The 22,927-nt window shown below is 41.4% G+C and overlaps 1 protein-coding gene across 1 annotated transcript in view; it reads right to left on the reverse strand.

The window, feature by feature from the left end:
- LOC124613026 (gamma-soluble NSF attachment protein-like) overlaps positions 1–22,927 on the reverse strand; it is a 139,592-nt gene that overhangs the window by 54,220 nt on the left and 62,445 nt on the right. Inside the window, exon 8 of the mRNA XM_047141588.1 lies at positions 20,163–20,402. Coding sequence (XP_046997544.1) covers positions 20,163–20,402 — 240 coding nt within the window. The remainder of the gene's footprint in view (positions 1–20,162; positions 20,403–22,927) is intronic.

Below are 22,927 nucleotides of genomic sequence, written 5' to 3' on the forward strand. Positions count from 1 at the left end.
ACATCAACAGAAGTCAGTAGACTTGGTAGAGGAGACTAAGTTTTTGGGTGTACACATAGATGAGAATCTCAACTGGAAAATTCACATTTTGGACCTTCTAAAGCGACTAGGTTCAGCAACTTTTTGAATCAGAATTACTGCCAATTTTGAGAATATAGATATTAGTAAGATAACATACTTTGCATACTTTCACTCTCTGATGTCATACGGAATAATATTTTGGGGTAACTCAACACTTAGACAAAAAGTATTCACTGCTCAAAAGAAAGCAGTAGGAACAATGTGTGGGGTTCATAGCTGCACATCTTTTAGACATCTTTTCAAAAGATTGAGAATTCGTACAACAGCCTCACAGTACATTTACTCACTGATGAAATTTGTTCTCAACAACATGGACCAGTTTAAAAAACAACAGTGAATTTCATGATCATAATACCAGAAAAAAGAAAGACTTACCTTATCCTTTACTCAACCCATATTTGGCACAGAAAGGGGTAAAATATGCCGCTATAAAAATTTTTGACAAATTGCCAGAGGAAATAAAATGTCTGACCAACAGCAGTAATAGCTACAAAAATAAAATGAAATCATATCTCCTTGACAACTCCTTCTATACCATAGATGAATTCTTGAATAGGAATAAATAAATCTATAAATATAGTATATGCATAAATATCAATCTTTAACACCCAAACTCTTTGTCGTTACATATGTCTGTATATGTGCGGATGGATGTGTGTGTGTGTGTGTGTGTGCGCTCCCAGGATTGGAATGACTCCTTATCCTTACCCTCTCCCTTAAAATCCACATCCTTTCATATTTCCCTCTCCTTCCCTCTTTCCTGATGAAGCAACTGTGAGTTGCGAAAGCTTGAAATCAAACACAAACACACACACAAAATTCAAGCTTTTGCAACCCACGGTTGCTTCATCAGGAAAGAGGGAAAGACGAAAGGATGTGGGTTTTAAGGGAGAGGGTAAGGAGTCATTCCAATCCCGGGAGCGGGAAGACTTACCTTAGGGGGAAAAAAGGACATGTATACACTCGTGCGCACACACACATATCCATCCGCACATATACAGACACAAGCAGACATATGTAAAGGCAAAGAGTTTTGGCAGAGATGTCAGTCGAGGTGGAAGTACAGAGGCAAAGATGTTGTTGAATGACAGGTGAGGTATGAGTGGCGGCAACTTGAAATTATTCCCATTACCCACCAGGCCTCAACCTCCGCTAATTTCAAGTTGCCGCCGCTCATACCTCACGTGTCATTCAACATCTTTGCCTCTGTACTTCCGCCTCGACTGACATCTCTGTCAAAACACTTTGCCTTTATATATGTCTGCTTGTGTCTGTATATGTGCGGATGGATATGTGTGTGTGTGTGTGCGCGCGAGTGTATACCCGTCCTTTTTTCCCCCTAAGGTAAGTCTTTCTGCTCCCGGGATTGGAATGACTCCTTACCCTCTCCCTTAAAACCCACATCCTTTCGTCTTTCCCTCTCCTTCCCTCTTTCCTGATAAAGCAACCATGGGTTGCGAAAGCTGGAATTTTGTGTGTGTGTGTGTGTGTGTGTGTGTGTGTGTGTGTGTGTGTGTGTGTGTGTCTATATATATCAATCATATTTATATATTTCAAAACAAAGATGATGTGACTTACCATACGAAAGCGCTGGCAGGTCGATAGAAACGCGGGATGCGAAAGCTGTTGTCAGGTTGTTGGTGTAATGCTTCAGGGATTCCGGACTGTTTGTTTGTGTGTCTGTCACCTGCCAGCACTTTCATTTGGTAAGTCACATCATCTTTGTTTTTAGATATATATTTCCTACGTGGAATGTTTCCCTCTATTATAACCATATCATTAATTTGAACCCAACAATTACGTTTGTTATTGTCGCTGTTGCATCTCGAAATCTTTCCTATCGTCTTATTTTCTCTTTATTTTCTCTTTCTGATTTTACCAGTAGTCTCACTTTCTATTCACCTTCCCTTTTTACCGTAATACAATTTTATCCCGCCTATATATACTCTATAATACGTAACCCACTTCCAAACCATAACCAAAAATTTTTTATTTTGCGCTTTCAACAATACCGCTGCTATAAAATCCACTGTTTCTAGTTCAATAACAGCTGCCTTCACGTATTAAACAACCATTTCGGGTAGTTCTAATAACTTTTACTTTATTTCCACTACCGTTTTTCGTACATCACTGATCATTTTTAGCCGCTCTCCACAGGTTTTAACGTCATTATTTACAATTGTTAACCTCATTTTCGTAATCTTTCACCACAACACCACGCCTTTTAATACATTTACACGTTTTTTCGAAATTTTCCCGAATTTCTCCGTGCTTTAACGTGTTTTAGCGGCAACACAACCACCTAACCTTCATGCACATCGCTGTCTACCAACCCAAGTTCACCACAGGATCAACTTAACCAACACTTTTTCGCATTTTTTCATAACAGATCTCCAGTTATTTTCTAGTTCACCCTTATCTCTCCCCATATATTTTTATCTTTCATTTTCATTTCAACCTCATGTTACACTTTCCACCTTCTAATACCATGTCACCCTCACAACACCCCCACAACGACCCCATTAAGTTTTATTTACATTCCCTCCGCAAACATGCCTTCACCCTAGCCAGATTACGCTCGCATATTTTATTTTCTCAGGCTTGTCTGACATTTGGCATTACCCCCAAAGGCCTCACACTTAAAGTTCCCATCTCTGGCTGCAACCCTTCTTTCCATCAGTCCCTATACCAGTTCCAAACTGAACAATCCATTGCCCTCACCCACCTATTCCTTCACCTACACATCAACTCAGCCAATGAACACACCTGTCAACTCCTATCCTTAATGAAAGTCCTCAATCTTTCCTCTCCCACATCCACACTGGCTATTCAGAGCATCCTCCTACAGGCCAACCGCAAATTAGAGCAGCATGCCACCCTTCACCTCAAAAAACTACCCAATCTCCTGGTTTCCCACCTCCGGAAAGGCAACTCACTCACCCTTCACAACCTTTCCAGCAAACCTCAACCACCTCTCATTGCACACAAACCCAGTCTCTCCCATCTACTCAGTCTCCCACTTCCAGCTCCACTCCCTCCAAAACCTCAAAATTCCAAGCAACACAATCTGGCACCACAACACCCTAATTCAGTAGTTAACCTTTCCTCCAAACCTCTCTCCCAATCTGAAACCTCTGTCCTATCCAAAGGCCTCACCTTCAGCCCCACTCCCAGATTCAACCAAACAGCCCTCGTCAAAGATTTACTGTCCTACACTCGTACTCTCTGCTGGAAGTATCACTTTGCCATAAAGAAATATGATCCTAATCCTACCCCTAATGATCCAACTCCCTAAGACACTATCCAAATTGAACCCTGCCTGGAACAGTTCCGTCCTCCGTCACAGCGGGACCCACCTCCTCTTCCTCAAAATCACCCTCTCCAAACCTTCCAGGAATTTCTGACTTCCAGCCTTGCCTCTCAATCCTTCTTAAAAAACCTTAATCCTACTCCCAACATCACCACTGCTGAAGCCCAGGCTATCCGTGATCTGAAGGCTGACCGGTCCATCATCATTCTTCCGGCGGACAAGGGTTCCACGACCGTGGTACTTGATCGTCGGGAGTATGTGGCTGAGGAACTGCGTCAACTTTCAGACAACACCACATACAAAGTTTGCCAAGGTAATCCCATTCCTGATGTCCAGGCGGAGCTTCAGGGAATCCTCAGAACCTTAGGCCCCCTACAAAACCTTTCACCTGACTCCATCAACCTCCTGACCCCACCGACACCCCGCACCCCTACCTTCTACCTTCTACCTTCTTCCTAAAATTCACAAACCCAATCATCCTGGCCGTCCCATTGTAGCTGGTTACCAAGCCCCCACAGAACGTATCTCTGCCTACGTAGATCAACACCTTCAACCCATTACGTGCAGTCTCCCATCCTTCATCAAAGACACCAACCACTTTCTTGAACGCCTGGAATCCTTACCCAATCCATTACCCCCAGAAACCATCCTTGTAACCATTGATGCCACTTCCTTATACACAAATATCCCGCACGTCCAGGGCCTCACTGCGATGGAGCACTTCCTTTCACGCCGATCACCTGCCACCCTACCTAAAACCTCTTTCTTCATTACCTTAGCCAGCTTCATCCTGACCCACAACTTCTTCACTTTTGAAGGCCAGACATACCAACAATTAAAGGGAACAGCCATGGGTACCAGGATGGCCCCTTCGTACACCAACCTATTCATGGGTCGCTTAGAGGAAGCCTTCTTGGTTACCCAGGCCTGCCAACCCAAAGTTTGGTACAGATTTATTGATGTCATCTTCATGATCTGGACTCACAGTGAAGAAGAACTCCAGAATTTCCTCTCCAACCTCAACTCCTTTGGTTCCATCAGATTCACCTGGTCCTACTCCAAACCCCATGCCACTTTCCTTGATGTTGACCTCCACCTGTCCAATGGCCAGCTTCACACGTCCGTCCACATCAAACCCACCAACAAGCAACAGTACCTCCATTACGACAGCTGCCAACCATTCCACATCAAACGGTCCCTTCCCTACAGCCTAGGTCTTCATGGCAAACGAATCTGCTCCAGTCCGGAATCCCTGAAGCATTACACCAACAACCTGACAACAGCTTTCGCATCCCGCAACTACCCTCCCGACCTGGTACAGAAGCAAATAACCAGAGCCACTTCCTCATCCTCTCAAACCCAGAACCTCCCACAGAAGAACCACACAAGTGCCCCACTTGTGACAGGATACTTTCTGGGACTGGATCAGATTCTGAATGTGGCTCTCCAGCAGGGATACGACTTCCTAAAATCCTGCCCAGAAATGAGATCCATCCTTCATGAAATCCTCCCCACTCCACCAAGAGTGTCTTTCCGCCATCCACCTAACCTTCGTAACCTCTTAGTTCATCCCTATGAAATCCCCAAACCACCTTCCCTACCCTCTGGCTCCTACCCTTGTAACCGCCCCCGGTGTAAAACCTGTCCCATGCACCCTCCCACCACCACCTACTCCAGTCCTGTAACCCGGAAGGTGTACACGATCAAAGGCAGAGCCATGTGTGAAAGCACCCACGTGATCTACCAACTGACCTGCCTACACTGTGACGCATTCTATGTGGGAATGACCAGCAACAAACTGTCCATTCGCATGAATGGACACAGGCAGACAGTGTTTGTTGGTAATGAGGATCACCCTGTGGCTAAACATGCCTTGGTGCACGGCCAGCACATCTTGTCACAGTGTTACACCGTCCGGGTTATCTGGATACTTCCCACTAACACCAACCTATCCGAACTCCGGAGATGGGAACTTGCTCTTCAATATATCCTCTCTTCCCGTTATCCACCAGGCCTCAATCTCCGCTAATTTCAAGTTGCCGCCACTCATACCTCACCTGTCATTCAACAACATCTTTGCCTCTGCACTTCTGCCTCAACTGACAGCTCTGCCCAAACTCTTTGTCTTTAAACATGTCTGCTTGTGTCTATATATGTGTGGATGGATATGTGTGTGTGTGCGCGAGTGTATACCCGTCCTTTTCTCCCCCTAAGGTAAGTCTTTCCGCTCCCGGAATTGGAATGACTCCTTACCCTCTCCCTTAAAACCCACATCCTTTCGTCTTTCCCTCTCCTTCCCTCTTTCCTGATGAGGCAACAGTTTGTTGCGAAAGCTTGAATTTTGTGTGTATGTTTGTGTGTCTGTCGACCTGCCAGCACTTTCATTTGGTAAGTCACATCATCTTTGATATATATATATATATATATATATATGAATATAATAGAGGGAAACATTCCCGACGAGGCAACCATTGGTTGCGAAAGCTAGAATTTTGTGTGTATGTTTGTGTTTGTTTGTGTGTCTATCGACCTGCCAGCGCTTTTGTTTGGTAAGTTTCATCATCTTTCTTTTTATATATATATATATATATATATATATATATATATATATATATATATATATATAGAGAGAGAGAGAGAGAGAGAGAGAGAGAGAGAGAGAGAGAGAGAGGGAAACATTCCACATGGGAAAAATATACCTAAAAACAAAGATGATGTGACTTACCAAACGAAAGCGCTGGCACGTCGATAGACACACAAACATACACAGAAAATTCAAGCTTTCGCAACAAACTGTTGCCTCATCAGGAAAGAGGGAAGGAGAGGGAAAGACGAAAGGATGTGGGTTTTAAGGGAGAGGGTAAGGAGTCATCCCAATCCCAGGAGTGGAAAGACTTACCTTAGTGGGAAAAAAGGACAGGTATACACTCGCACGCATGCGCGCGCGCACACACACACACACACACACACACACACACACACACACACACACAAGCAGACATATGTAAATGTCTCTTTGTGTGTGTGTGTGTGTGTGTGTGTGTGTGTGTGTGTACGCATTTCTTGTGCACTTGAGTCGTTTCACATCATAACGGCTACCGTACCATGCGACTGATCAATGGAACACGCAACCAACCAACCAACTAACTAACTAACAGATAATGCTACATCCCTGCAGCTCCTCATGTGGTCTCACCCTATACCAGACCTCCCCACCTCAGAAAAAATCCAAAGAAGTATCGTGAATCAGAGAACTTCTACACCAAAAGCAGTAACACAAACCATTTGGTTACGGAGGTGGTCATGAGAGAAAACTGTATTGGTAAAAAAAAATGTTTACCCAAATATATACAAACTGTGTAAATGAATATTTAAATCTAACTAAATGTTGTGAAAAATACATACATAGGATTGCATGAAAGAAGAAGAACATGAAAGACGCCAAGGAAATATAGGTGACGTCATGAAAACTATGATGAGAATTTTTAAGAAAATTCTAAATTCAGTAAATACACTGCCATCATTACCAGTTCCCTTTTTTAAAATTAATGTGAAAAGAGGAAAATACAGGGTGGCATAATGATATTATTATGGAAAGGATAAACTGCTAGTCATCATATAGACAAGATGCTGAGCCGCAGAGAGGTACAACAAAAAGACTGCTGTACATTAAAGCTTTTGGCCCAATGGCATTCTTTTAAAGTATAAAGCACACACACACACATGCATTCAAAACTCACACATACATGAGCACTGTGTCTGGCCATGAAGGCAGACTTGAGGAACTGCACCTGATGGGAGAAGCAATCTATGGACAGGAGTGTGGGTGGGGTTGGGGAGCAAGGGGTGAAGGTGGGAGTAGGTAGAAGGCTGGGGTTGGAGGGAAAGGGATAGCAGGGTAGGGGTGGATGAAGGTGTAGTGCTGCTTGTGGGAATATGCAGGGATGTGGCGGGACAGCGTAGGGCTGCTAGGTGCAATCAAGAGGTTTAGGGAATGGAGTGGATAGGGAGAGAAGTAGAGGGGAAAGACACTAGTGGATGTGTTAGTGAAATAAAAGGCTGTGTAATGCCGGAGTGGGAGCAGAGAAGGCAACAGGTGGGTAGAAGACAGCCACTAGTGAAGGTTGCAGCCCCAGAGGTTACAGAAATGTAGGCTATGTTGCAGGGTGAGTTCCTACCTGTGTAATTGAGAAAAGATTGTAGGAAGGAACAAGATAGCACAGGCTTTGAAGCAGTCATTGATGTGAAACACACAGTATCGGGCAGCACTTATAGCACGCATGTGAGCAGACTGGAGTAGGTGATGGTGGTGGGAAGATATATGGAGCAGGTATTGCATCTAGGTCTGTTGCAGGGATATGAGCCTTGAGCAAATGGTTGGGAGCGGGGTTGGAGTAGGGATGGATGAGTATGTTGTGTAGGTTCAGTGGGTGGCGGAATACCACTGAGAGAGGTGGAGAGGATAGTGGATAGAATATTATTCATTTCAGGGCACAACGAAAGATAGTCGAAATCATGGTGGAGAATGAGATTCAGCTGTTCCAGCTCTGGGTGGTTCTGAGCCACTACGGTTGTGTTCCTGTGTGGCTGGATGGTGGAAATGTGTGAGGTGGTAGGTGACTGTAGAGATCTGTTTCTGTTCAAATTTGGGAGGGTAATTGTGGTCTGGGAACCCTTGGTGTATTTGAAGGTAGACTGCTCGTCACTGCAGAAGTGACGGCCATGGGCAGCTAGGCTATATGTAAGTTATTCTTGGTATGAAATGGGTGGCAGTTGAAGTGGACGTATTGCAGATGGTTGGTATGCCTGAGATGGACAGAGCTCCTGATATAGCTGTATTTGAGATGGAGGTCAACATTGAGGAAGGTGGCTTGTTGGCCTGAGAATGACCATGTGAAATGAATGGGGGAGAAGATGTGAGGTTCTGGAGGAATGTGGATAGGATGTCCTCATCCTCAGTTCAGATCACAAAGATGTCAAAAATGAACCTCAACCAGGTGAGAGGTTTGGGATTCTGGATGGTAAGCTAGGATTTCTCTAGATGGTCGATGAATAGGTAGGCATAGGATTATGCCACGTGGGTGCTCATTTCTGTGCCATGGATTTGTTTGTAGGTGATGCCTACAAAGGGGAAGTGATTACAAGTGAGGATATAATTGGCCATGGTGACCAGGACGAGGTTTTAGTTTGCAGTCAGTCAGGCATTGGTACAGCTAGTGTTCAATAGCAACAAGGCCGTCGGCACTAGGGATGTCAGTGGAGAGGGAAGTGGCATCAACAGTGGCAAGCAGGGAACCATGTGATAAAGGTACAAGAACTGTGGAGAGCCCGAGGAGGAAATGGTTGGTGTCTTATATAAGAGGGTACATTACTGTTAATAGGTCAAAGGTGATGGTCCACGAGAGCAGAGATTCTCTCAGTGGGGACACAGTAACTGGCAAAAATGGGGCATCCTGGGTGAGAGGGCTTATGGACTTATGGACACGTGTAAAAGACAGGAGTGTGGGGAGTTGTAGGGGTGAGGAGAGAGATTAATTCTGGGGAGAAGTTATGGGATGGGCCTACAGATTTGAGGAGAGACTGGAGATCATGTTGGATTTCTGGAATGGGTTCATTGTGACAGGGTCTGTAGGTTGACAAATCTGACAGCTGCTGTTCAAAACCACAGTAGTGGAGCATTTCTTGGTATGTAGGATCATAAGGTCAGGATCAGTTTGTAGGTGGTGGATAGTGGTTCTTTCTGGGGTATAAGGTTAGTTTCCATTTGAGGGATTTGAGGAATGATTGTGAGGCAAGATTTGAAGTTAAGAAATTCCAAAACATTAACAGAGGGTGATTTGGGGGCCATGGGGGTGGATAAAGACTGGATGGAGGAGTGAACCTTGTCAGGCAGGGTTCAACATAGGCTTTAGGTCGAGTGTGATTGGTAGGGTTGGTGGTGAAAAAGTACTTCCAGTGTATCGATCAAGAGAAGACGACAAGGCCTTTGACAAGTTGAGCACAATTGAATAAGGGAGAAGGGTGTAAGGCAACCCCTTGGAAAGCACTGACACTTCTGTTGGACTAAGGCTTTTGGAGGAAATGTTCATCACTGTTTTTCTGATCTGTTTAGGTTCTGGACTCTGTATAGTGGTGGAAGGAACTTTCTGTGGGTGTGGTAAATGTAGTAGGTCTGCAAGGCAGAGTTTGGCTATGAAGAGATGTGGGGGAGACTTGGAAGCTGTTGTAGACTTGGCAGATAGTGGTCTGTTTCCATCTAGATGCTAAATGTGCTGTCAAACAGAATATGCTTCACTTCAGTGACTGCTTCACAGCCTGTGCCATCTGGATCCTTCCTACCAACACCAGTGTTTCTGAATTGTGCAGGTGGGAACTCACCCTGGAACAATGACCCAGCCACTGTTTCTCCAGATCAAATTATTTCTGAATGGTAAGACTAAAGCAAGATTTGAAAACTCCTACTGAGAAGGACTACCTTGGAACCTCTTTCACCTTAAAAGAACTGGATATAGTTTTCAAATATATCAAGAACAATGCAGATGCAGGGTCTACATTTGTGGTCATCAAACTTTTTTGCTCACAAGCCAGTACTGACATTGTGCTATGGTACCTCAGACTGCATATGCCCTGTTCTTACCATTAATTAGTATCCTACACAAATTAGTATGTTACGGGCCCCCAGTAGACTAGCTATAGTAAGGGTGTGATAAGTTGGCCACCACCCCACAACAACACCAACATTTTAATATGTAGGCACCATTCATAATACTTTATGTCTACTGTTCTGTTCCAGATCGGCCATCCTCAATGACCCACAAGGTTGTGACATTGTGATTGCCTGATGAAGTGTTGTGTTTTTGTGTGAGCGGATGATTAATTGAACAATAACAGTAATGGTATTTATATTTAAATGTATTATGCAACATGAGACATAACCGTTAATACTACGGTATGTTGATGATTTTCACTTATGGACCGTCTGACAGCAACTGAATAAAACACAATTTTAGTGCCATACGCGTTTCGCCTTTATTTTCTGCAAGGCATCATCAGTGGCAGGTTGCGTAGACAGTTTCTTACACATTACGCTCCAGTTGCATTTTTGGTCTTGTTCTTCTTCCTATGAGCGCCAATTTGCTGTTTTTTCCGCATTCCACAGCACTACGCACTGAACGCTTGTTTTAATGCAATGCATTGCATTAAAACAAGCGTTCAGTGCATTTTTGGTCTTGTTCTTCTTCCTATGAGCGCCAATTTGCTGTTTTTTCCGCATTCCACAGCACTACGCACTGAACGCATTGCATTAAAACAAGCGTTCAGTGCATTGCATTAAAACAAGCGTTCAGCGCATAGTGCTGTGGAATGCGGAAAAAACAGCAAATTGGCGCTCATAGGAAGAACAAGACCAAAAATGCAACAGGAGCGTAATATGTAAGAAACTGTCTACGCAACCTGCCACTGATGATGCCTTGCAGAAAATAAAGGCGAAACGTGTATGGCACTAAAATTGTGTTTTATTCAGTTGCTGTCAGACGGTCCATAAGTGAAAATCATCAACATACCGTAGTATTACGAGCAACTGAGGAGGACAGGACCACAAAAGTTGAAGATGTGAATAACCGTTAATGTTTACTAAATGTTTTGCATGTCATTTTTCATCTGCTCATTGTGTTGTATTACAATAGCCTTAATTTAATTTCACATTTATAGCTACAAATACATAACACATGCTCATTCATTAATCCATGTTACTTTCGTTTGACACTTATACCATAGCAGCTGATCGGTATGATGCGAACATGCCCAAGAGGCAAAAAATAAAACGTTCCTCCTCTCATATCCTGTACTCCCACAGTGGCTATCCGAATTTACAGACAATTAAAATTAAGCAAAATCTTAAAAAATTACTACCTCTATAAGCGATTTTGTTTGTTACTGAGAAGGAACCCTACACACTAAGACGTTATTAACATTCGTTGATGGTTTTGGATTCAACTGTGACTTGTTAGATTCATATATTATACAATACAGCTGAGAACCAAGGGCCAACGAAGAGCTGATTAGCGCTGCATGTGGCCTGTGAGCCACAGTTTGATGGTTGCTGGTCTAGATTAACAAATGAAAATGTTCGATCTGCTACAAAGCAGTGGCCATTAAAAATTATGAACACTTGCTTTTTAAAACTGCAAATTCCCAAATTTTATCAGAAAGCCAAAGCAATAGGACTTATAAAGTCTTGGGGGGGGAGGAGTTCCATCCAGTTTTACTTCTTCATCATTTGTATGTGATGGAAATACAGTATCTGACTACAGACAAACGTCTTATAAAACAGCAATCGAGCTTTTGCTCAGTAAGGTCTTCCTGTTGACGGGTCCTGAACTCTTTCACTGCTACAGACATGTTCTTTGCATTTCATGCTGAGGTGCCTTTTGTTAAGGCTGTACTACTTGCCAAATGCTGGTGCCTGTGCTGAGAGACAGTGTTCCAACTGATATGGAGTTGTTGTTGCTTTTGTTCTGGTCTTCAGTCCAAAGATTAGTTTGATACAGCACTCCATGCTACTCTATCCTGCACAATCCTCTTCATTTCTGAATAACTACTGCAACTTACATCCTCATGAATCTGCTTATTAAATTCCAGGGTGGCTATTCAAGATTGGAAAAAAAATTCCCTGAGAAATGCAGATGCAAGCATGAGGGGCAAGATGGTGTCAAGAAGCTCCTGATAAGTTAATGGTGAGTGGGGAGTGGCAGCACATCACAATAATGAATTTTCTTTCCTTTCATCTAAACTACATACCAACAATAAGCAGTAATTTAAACACAGTTTTTAAACATTGACAATTTATGTGGAATAATATTGATATAAATAACACACTTTGAAATCTTAAATATTTTAAAATTTGTGATTTATGAACTTAATAAAATTCAATTTCAAGGAAAGATTGAAAATGCAGAATTCTGAGATTTTACGAAATTCCCCCAATATTTTCCTTCCCCCCCCCCCCCCCCCCCCTCCCCTCCCTCCCTCCAAGTAAAATGTAATCCCCTGAGAATTCCACACTTTCAAGAAAAATCACCAACACGTATTCATCTCCTGGTCTCCCTCCACAATTTTCCCACCAGTAATAAACTGGTGATCATTTGATGTATCAGAATGTGTCCTACCATCCAATCCCTTCTTCTAAACACATTGTGCCACAAATTCCTTTTCTCCCCAGTTCTATTCAGTACCTCCTCATCAGTTATGCCATCTATCCATTTTATCTTCAGCTGTCTTCTGTAGCACCACATCTCAAAAAATTCTATTCTCTTCTTGTCCAAACTGTTTATCGTCCATGTTTCATTCCCATGCATGGCTACGCTCCACATAAATACTTTCCGAAAAGACTTCCCAACACTCAAGTCTATATTTAATGTTGACAAATTTCTCTTCTTCAAAAACACTTTTCTTGCTACTACCTGTCTACATTTTATACGGAAAGATCAGAAACTAATGCACAATAATTTTATTACCAAGAAGTTTAATATGTAATAAAACAAAAAAACTCACAAATGAACTTTTATCTATTAGCTACTTTTCTACATAGTCACCAACATTCTCAGCACATTTCCCTCACTGTGATACCAGTTTCAATATGCCCATTTGGTTAGAGTATAGCCAACTTCGGTCTGCTGATTTCACTTCCACATCTGTTGCAAGGTGTTGGCTAGCCAGGAATTTTTTCAAAGGAACAAATAGATGAAAGTCCGACAGTGCAAGGTCCAGACTGTATGGTAAATGCTGGAGCACCTCACACTCAAATTTGGTGATTTTCTCACGAACAAGAGCAGTAACTTGGGGTTGAGCACTGTCATGAAGTTTGACACTGCCAGCACTAATATTGTGACATTTGTCATGAAGTTTTTAATGTAGGCTACAGCATTCACAGTGGACCAATGTTCAGCAAAGCCCATCAATAACACATCACGCATATCCCAGAACACTGTCACAAGAACTTTCTTAACAGATGTAGTCACTTAATTTTTTTCGTACAGCAGAACCAGCAGGTGTCCACTCCATAGTGGCCTGCCTGGCTTCAGGCACGCAGTGATACGCACGACTCATCATCAGTGACGTTTGGTTTCAGAAAGTCATTCCCGTCTGCAGCGTAACACATTAAATGATCCAAGCCCGTCATCATTCACTGGCCCTTGCAGTTGTCCGTCAGGTTCTTAGGCGTCCAGTAAGCACCAACTTTATTAAATTTCAATGTGTCATAAACAACATTGTACATTGCACCACAGGAAATGTTTAACTGTTGCAGTAAGGACCACAGTTGCATGTGCCGATCATTCAAAATTGCTGCCTAAATGGCTCCAACTTTCCACAGGTTGTGCTGTTACCGGCCACCCAGAGTGTGGCAAATCACTAAGGTTCACATGGCTCTCTTGGAAGAATGCACACCACCTGGAGACATTGCTACAGTCTGTACAGTCGTCCCCATACACGTCATGCATGTCCCTGTGAATTTCACTTGGCTTATGCCCTTTGGCCTAAAATTATCAAACAAAACTTTGTTGCTCTTCACAAGTTGATGACAGTTTGTTTCGGTTGTTTCGTAATTCAGGCTTCTCTCGCTAGAACTGCACACAAATACAAAATACCTTCTGTAGCGCAAACTTCAAACAATATAATAATGAAATTTCAACATTCCAGCTACAATACCATGGGAGGAAAATAAATATTCTGTGTGACTTTGCGATCCTCCTCCACATATCCTCTCTACCTCAACCATCGTCAGTTGTTTTACCGCCCAAATAGCAAAACTCATCTACTACTTTTCATGTCTCATTTCCTATGACAATTCCCTCCCCATCACCTTAATTAAATCTACTATATTCCAAAACACTTGTTCTTATTTTGTTAATGTTCTCTTATATCCTTAGTTCAAAACACTGCCCATTCCATTCAAATGAATTTCCAAGTCTTTCGCTCTCTCTGATAATTACAATGTCATCAGCAAACCTTAAAATTTTCATTTCTTCTCGTTGGACTTTAATTCCTACTCCAAATTTTTCTTTTGTTTCCTTTACTGCTTCCTCAATATACAGATTGAATAATATCAGTGATAGACTAAAACCTTGTCTCACTCCCTTCTCAACCACTGCTTCCCTTTCGTCCCTCAACTCTTACAACTGCCGTCTGGTCTCTGTACAAGTTGTAAATACCCTTTTTCCCCCTGTATTTTACCCTTGCTATCTTCAGGATTCCAAAGAGTGTATGCCAGTCAACATTGTCAAAAGCTTTCTCCAAGTTTATGAATGCTATAAACACAGGACACAGGTTTGGCTTTTCTTAACCTATCTTCTAAGTCCAGTTGTAGGGTCAGTGTTGCCTACGTGTTCCTATATGTCCCAAAATCCCAACTGATCTCTGATGTCAGCTTCTACCAGTTTTCCCATTCTTCTGTAAAGAATTTATGTTAGTATTTTGCAATCCTGACTTATTAAACTAGTAGTTCAGTAATATTCACATCTGTCAGCATCTGTTTGCTTTGGAATTGGAATTATTATATTCTGCTTGAAGTCTGAGGGAATTTTACCTGGCCTCTACACAGACAGCCCTTCAGAGCTCTGTCAAATCATTCTTGCAGCATCATGTCTCCCTTCATTTATGTCCTCTTCCACTTCTATAATACTGCCTTCAACTTCATCTCCTTTTTATAGACTCTTTATATAGGCCTTCCATCTTTCAGCTTTCCATTCTTTGCTTTGGACTTTTCATCTGCGCTTTTGATATTCACACAGTTGCTTGTCTTTTCTCCAAAGACCTCTTTAATTTTTCTGTAGGCAGTATTTATCTTTCCCCTAGTGATATATGCTTATACACCCTTACATTTGTCCTCCAGCAACTCATGCTTAGTCAGTTTGCACTTCTTATAAATTTCATTTTTTAGACATTTGTATTCCCTTTCACCTACTTCATTTGCTGCATTTTTATATTTTTTCTGTGATCAATTAAATTCAATATCTCTTGTGTTATCCAATAATTTCTACTAGGCCTTGTCTTTTTCCCCTATTTGATCCTCTGCTGCCTTCACTACTTCATCTCTCAAAGATACCAATCCGCCTTCTACTGTATTCCTTTCCCCTCTTCTAACTAACTGTTGCCTTATGCTCCCTCAAACTCTTAACCACCTCTGGTTCTCTCAACTTATACAGGTCCCATCTTCTATATTTCCTATCTTTTTGAAATTTCTTCAGTTTAAATCTACAGTTCACAACGAATAAAATTTGATCAGAGTCTACATCTGCCCAGGAAAGGTCCTACAATTTAAAATCTGGTTCTGAGCTCTGTCTTACCATTATATAATGAATCTGAAACCTTTATATGTTTCCAAGTCTCTTCCACACATGTAACTTTCTTTCATGATTCTTAGGTCAAGTGTTAACGATCATTAAATTATACTCTGTGCAGAATGCTACCATGCTGCTTCCTCTCCCATTCCTTTCCCCTCATTCTATACTCTCCTACTACTTTTCCTTCTTTTTCTATAATCGAATTCCAGTCCATCACCATAAATTTTCCATCTCCCTTAACAATCTGAATAATTTCTTTTATCTCATCATACACTTCTTCAATTTCTTCATCTGTAGAGCCAGATGTGGTGGGTGTGGGCTTCGTGTCTATCTTGGTAATGATACGTCCTTGTCCATCACAAATCATGGTCATAAAAATGTCATCATGTCAGGAATGATTCAAGATACCGAAAAGAGGTTTTTAGCAAGTGATAGTACACAATGAGGCATATATGTTGCATGATAAATACTCTTTTTTTTTTATATATATTCGCCAAGATATAGAAGTAACTCATATGCAGCAATGAGAGGTCAGTGGCTGAGGATTCATTCAGACATCCACAGCATTGTAGGGAAGCCCAAGTGGCACCCGTGCACACATCTACAACACCTGCGGTATGGCGTAGTAGGAGACGGAGACACACACACACACACACACACACACACACACACACACACACACACAAAAACAGCAATACGGTTAGTTTGGCCCATCATATTGAGGATGGATGTTAAAGAGGTCAACTTATAGGTGTTGCTTTCATTGACCTTACAGCAGCGTATGATTTGGCTAGCCACAGAAAGCTGGTTAGAAATGTGTTCAGTCACAAAGGATTACCACTTAACACAATTCATCCAATATTTGCTGCAAAATAGGAGCTACTTTGCCACCCAGTAGTACCAAAAAAGAGTCAATGGAGGGTTCAGAAAAATGGCCTCTCTCATGGAACTGTGTGTATAATGTCTATATGAACAGCAAAAAACTATGTCTAGAGTTAAAACATTTCATTATGCTGGTTGTACAGTGATTGGTGCCAAAGGTAAAGTCTTTGCAGAAGTAAAATTGAAGCTGGAAAGAGCTGTCAAGGACCTGATGATAAACATTTGAAACCATGTTCTGGAGTGACAAGTTTAAACATTTCATCTAAGAAATACGGAAGCTGAAAGGAAACTGAATATCAGCTGGAGAGGAGAACAACTATTTCGTTGCAATACTCCCAAATACTTTGGCATAAAGGTGGACCATTCCCTTACATTCAAATCAAAAAAATAAATCTTAAAGTACTTGCAAGGAACAGAAACAATCCACAAACCTACAGAAATAGCCTGTGGTGCTCAACAAAAAGTGCTTTGGACATCTGGCACTATGATTCACCCCATCAGAATATCCTGCAACGATCTGGGAGAATTCTACACATGCCAAACAGGTTGATACAGTTTCAAAAAAGACTGGATACAGTGACAGGCTGTATATAACCAACTCCTTTCAGTAAACTGGACCAAATTATGGGTGTAGTTTTCTGATTATGATGTAAGCAGAGTTTGAATAACAACTGTGCAGTTAGTAGCGTGTCACAGTCGGGAATCATAAGGAGCGATAATTCAGCAGCTTGAGTTCAATTCCCACTGCTATCCATATCTTTTATTCGTTGTATTTTATTCCTCGCAATGTTAAACTATCAATTATAAAATTTAAATATAGTTTAATAGCCCAATTTATATACACAAAATTAATATATACAATTTACAATTTGTTAAGATTATTTTGATCTGAGTGATGAATATAGTTAAACTGTTCATTTTCATAACTAGATGAAGTTTTGAATAAAAGCAATATTTTCAAAAATTCTAGTAAGGAATTATCTGCATTCTGTTTATTACAGGTTGTGAACAATACACACGTTTTAAATGTTTCTTTGACAATTATCACCCAAGAAAAGTAATGTTACAGAGCATAACACTAAATTTTTTGGGTGACAGGAGTCAAAGAAACATTTAAAACATAAATATTGCTCACACCAAGCACATTTTGTGAGTGCATTTTTTGGGTGAGACCATTTTTTTCAAAATATGCTTGAGTGGAAAGCATACTTCATTCACGTTTATGGGAGTCTTTCCTCTGTCAATTTTGATGCGTACCGAGCAGATCTAATCACAGGGGTGAAAATGGGAGCACTGAATTGATACTGCATGATCAAATGTACACTACTGGCCATTAAAATTGCTACACCATGAAGATGACACGCTGCAGACGTGAAATTTAACCGACAGGAAGAAGATGCTGTGATATGCAAATGATTAACTTTTCATAGCATTCACACAAGGTTGGCGCCAGTGGCGACACCTACAACGTGCTGACATGAGGAAAGTTTCCAACCCATTTCTCATACTCAAACAGCAGTTGACTGGCGTTGCCTGGTGAAACGTTGTTGTGATGCCTCTTGTAAGGAGGAGAAATGCATATCATCACGTATCCAACTTTGATAAAGGTCAGATTGTAGTCTATCGCGATTGTGGTTTATCGTATCACGACATTGCTGCTCGCGTTGGTCGAGATCCAATGACTGTTAGCAGAACAGCAGAATATGGAATCGGTGGGTTCAGGAGGGTAATAGGGAATGCCGTGCTGGATCCCAATGGCCTCGTATCAGTAGCAGTCGAGATGACAGGTATTTTATTCGCATGGCTGTAATGGATCGTGCAGTCACGTCTCGATCCCTGAGTCAACAGATGGGGACATTTGCAAGACAACAACCATCTGCATGAACAGTTCGACGACATTTGCAGCAGCATGGAGTATCAGCTCAGAGACCATGGCTGCGGTTACCCTTGATGCTGCATCACAGACAGGAGCGCCTGTGATGGTGTACTCAACGATGAACCTGGGTGCACGAATGGCAAAACGTCACTTTTTCGGATGAATACAGGTTCTGTTTACAGCATCATGATGGTCGTATCCGTGTTTGGCGACATCACGGTGAATGCACATTGGAAACGTGTATTCGTCATCGCCATACTGGCGTATCACCTGGCGTTATGGTATGGGGTGCCATTGGTTACACGTCTCGGTCACCTCTTGTTTGCATTGACAGCACTTTGAACAGTGGAAGTTACATTTCAGATGTGTTACGACCCATGGTTCTACCCTTCATTCGATCCCTGCAAAACCCTACATTTCTGCAGGATAATGCACGACCGCATATTGCAGGACCTGTACAGGCCTTTCTGGATACAGAAAATGTTCAACTGCTGCCCTGGCCAGCACATTCTCCAGATCTCTCACCAACTGAAAACGTCTGGTCAATGGTGGCCGGGCAACTGGCTCATCACAATATGCCAGTCACTACTCTTGATGAACTGTGGTATCGTGTTGAAGCTGCATGGGCAGCTGTACCTGTACACGCCATCCAAGCTCTGTTTGACTCAATGTCCAGGCTTATCAAGGCCGTTATTACAGCCAGAGGTGGTTGTTCTGGGTACTGATTTCTCAGGATCTATGCATCCAAACTGCGTGAAAATGTAATCACATGTCAGTTCTAGTATAATATATTTGTGCAATGAATACCTGTTTATCATCTGCGTTTCTTCTTGGCGTAGCAATTTTAATGGCCAGTAGTGTATTTTAATTGCATCTTCTCTTGACAATAATTCTCACTGTTGTTGCAGCAAATCAAGGGCACTTTGTAATCTTTTAATTACATTTTTGACTTGGTGATAAGAATAGTCATCACAGGATTAGTAAAAGGAGTAAATTTGGGTAGAACAATCTTCACAGTAAATGTTAGTTTGCCTTCCTCATTGCTGAATGTCTCACAATACACCGTCAAAACTGCTGTGCCATTCCATGAAGTATAATATTGAAAATAAATAAAATAAAATAAAAAGTAACAGTGTGAATCTAACTAAAGCTGCCGAATCATAGCTCTTACACTTACCAACTGTGCCACACCACTAACTGTACAATTGTTATTCAAACTTTGCTCACAAAGTAATCGAATAACTTTCAAGAGTGTTTTCTGTTTTCCAAGGCCCACTCAGACAAAATATTTCACAAACTTCAAAGGGTCATACATTTGCTTCTACTCAAACACTTTGAGCCAAATTGGTTACATCCGTCCTGTGCCATCCACTCGCTATAGTGTGCAGTACCCATACACCCAATAAGTAAAAACAGAATTAATATATATGCCAATCAATTTATACAGGACTTTATGATGAGCTTGAGATATAGAAAATATAAGACCAGTACATAATGTTCATTCAGTTCATGAAAATGGCATGTCTAACAAATGCAAATTACAGCTAAAAGAACTGCATTATCAAGTCACTGTTTTTCACACATGTAATACTGTTTCAGTTAGCTGTGACACCATTAGATATATAGATGCATCTCTATTCAAGCTGTTTAAATGACATGAAGTAACATGTACCTCAGGAGCACCAGCAGTTGTGGCAGCAGGAGGAGGAGCATTGGGAGAAACATATGATGGGGCAGCATTTTCACGAACAGCAGCACGGGGAACAGCAACACCCTCTGGGAGACGCAAATCACGTGCAAGCCTCGAGTATTCCACATCCATGTGTTTAATGAAAGGACTGTTGAGTGCTGCACGGGCATTTTCAGCATCTTCTTCATCATAGGCTTGTAACAACATCTCCAACGTCTGAACCTATAGCAAGAAATGGTAGAGGGAAGTCATGAATAATTATTTAATTTATAATGCAACAGCATTTGATTTTTAGAGTTTTTTAAAACATCTTAACTATGAAGATAGCTCTAGAAAGCCTATGTAATATGACCATTACAAATCTTCCTTTTTATTCTTTATGTTTACAAAATAGAGAACTGATGCGAACATTACAGATTTTCATAATTTTCCTTTACTGATGGAAACAAAAAGACAAGGACAATATTAGCATACAAAAGGGAAGGGGGATAAGGTGTAGGCCAAATATTCAGGAGCCCACCCTCCCCCCTTATATAAATAGCACAAATGACCCGTACACAATTTAACTTTACTGACAATTTTTATCAAATTTAAAGTACATTATTTACTACAGTGATTCAGAAAAAAGCTAAGCTACTGGGAACAGCAAAGCTGGCTATTGCTGTCCTTCTGGAGACAAAATTTATCATACTTGAACCAGAAAATACTATCTCAGCTTTTGAAACTTATGTGCCTTCTTCAGGGAGGAAAGAGGGATTGGTGGCAAAGGTGAGATAGGTCACACAGACAACAGGTTAAAGGTACACACCCATTGTGGGGACAAGGGAAAATAATGATTAAAGAGAAGATGTGAGAGTAGGCTATCAAAGATAATACACTTGTCTCAGGTTCAATGTGGAGATAACAGAAGAGATAGCAGTAAACATAAAACTTAAAAGAGCAAGTGGGAAGTGGAGAGAATAATGCAGTTAAAAAAACATGTTAATATAACCCCACACCCCTTCCAGATATTCACTGTGTTTGCCAATTTTTTTAAATTTATTCTTCACCTGCATAAATGCTCACTATGCCTTCCCCTCCCCCCCTTCCCCTCCCCCCCCTTTTTCCCATGTACTTCTCACTCTACTTCTCTTTTCTGTCATAACTGAAGAATACTGGCACAATGCTTACTAATCTTTCCCACTCCTTTTCCTTCACCATTGTTTCTCCCCTTTCGATACATGGTGAGCCCTCTTAGCCAATTCTCCACCATATCTTCCTTGCCCCATCATCTCCACCTCCAACCAATTAATCTTTGTAACCTAAGCTAAGAGTGTTGTCTTAAGGACGTAAGCTTTTGTGGCCACTGTCAGTGATATTAAAAGTCCTTTAGTATTAGTTTAGCATCATTCTTGCAGAACCTTTCAATCCAAAGAATCAGCCTTCATCTGACAACTGGCAATGTGTAATGAGTATTTAGTAGAATACGTGGATAAGAATATCAACACATCAGATTGGAAGATTCTGCAAGAATGACGAGGTGATAGTACTCAAAAACATTGAACTTTTTTTTCCAGGAGTATGGTCAATTGTCCCTGTTAAATGCAGTAGCTGCCACCCCGTCTGTCTCTGTGAATTTAATAATTTTTTCAATTGACATTTTTTGATTGAAGTCATGTTGAATTTGCTTCAAAACAGCAATTATTTGCATGTGCAATATATCCAGCACGTCTAAATACGTTACACTTCACAATCTTTCCCTGGTCCCATGGAAATAATTCTAATAGTATTTGGTCATACGTTCAAGCAAAAAGTCAAATTCTCCCAATCTTCTGGTTCTTATATGTGATGTTCGGATGTAGTTATACTAATATGAGTATGGTCGGCTGTCTAAGGTGTCACCTAGCTGTGAGGGTAAATCCTCGAATTACAATTCTATGATGAAGGATGAAAGATGACAACATGAAATTGTGAAGACGGAAAAAAATACAAGGGGTCTGACACTTCGAGAATTGAAGAAATTGGCTGAACAAAGACAAGGGCCATTAAAGGCATGAAAATGAAAGACACCCTAGGCCTCCATATGTAATACAATCGGGGTCAGTAAAGAACAAGGGCTGACCAAGAGAGGTCAGATAAGACAGATGAAAGTGAGGGGCCGGGCACACGTAAGTGGAAGCAACACCAGACCCAGCTTGGGGACCCGTGCTCGCCACGGACATCATGCAAGATGCATGATGGCCCTCCATGACACCATGACAATCTGGCAAAAAGAAAATCCATGTAAAATCAAAATTAGAGGAAAACCAGCAATGAGCACAAATTTCCTTGGGTTTTCTGACAATTTAGCTCTCTTAGCCCTTGACATGGAAGAAATTTGTGCTCAGATCACAAGCCTCCAGAAAATTGCTTCAAAAATAGGATTACAAATATCTTTTGAGAAAACTGAAATCATGCCCATGAAACCTCTTTGCATAGATAAAAATCTTAAATGATCAAGCAATTAACACAGTTCTACAATTTAAATATCTTGGAGAAATTATTTTGCACAACTTGGGTGAGAAAGCAACATGATAAATAGAACCAACAAAATGAAAAAAGCACAACTTGGGGTGTAACCTGGTCAACATATAATAAGAAATGCCAGTCAATAGACACTAAGATCCAACATTATAAAACTGTAACCCTCCCAAAAGCAACTTATGCTTGTGAAACTCTGTTCCAAATTAAAAATGAAAGAAGAACCGATCAACTCCTTAAGACTGAAC

Source organism: Schistocerca americana, chromosome 4 (genome assembly GCF_021461395.2).
Source record: "Schistocerca americana isolate TAMUIC-IGC-003095 chromosome 4, iqSchAmer2.1, whole genome shotgun sequence".
NCBI classification, from domain to species: domain Eukaryota; kingdom Metazoa; phylum Arthropoda; class Insecta; order Orthoptera; family Acrididae; genus Schistocerca; species Schistocerca americana.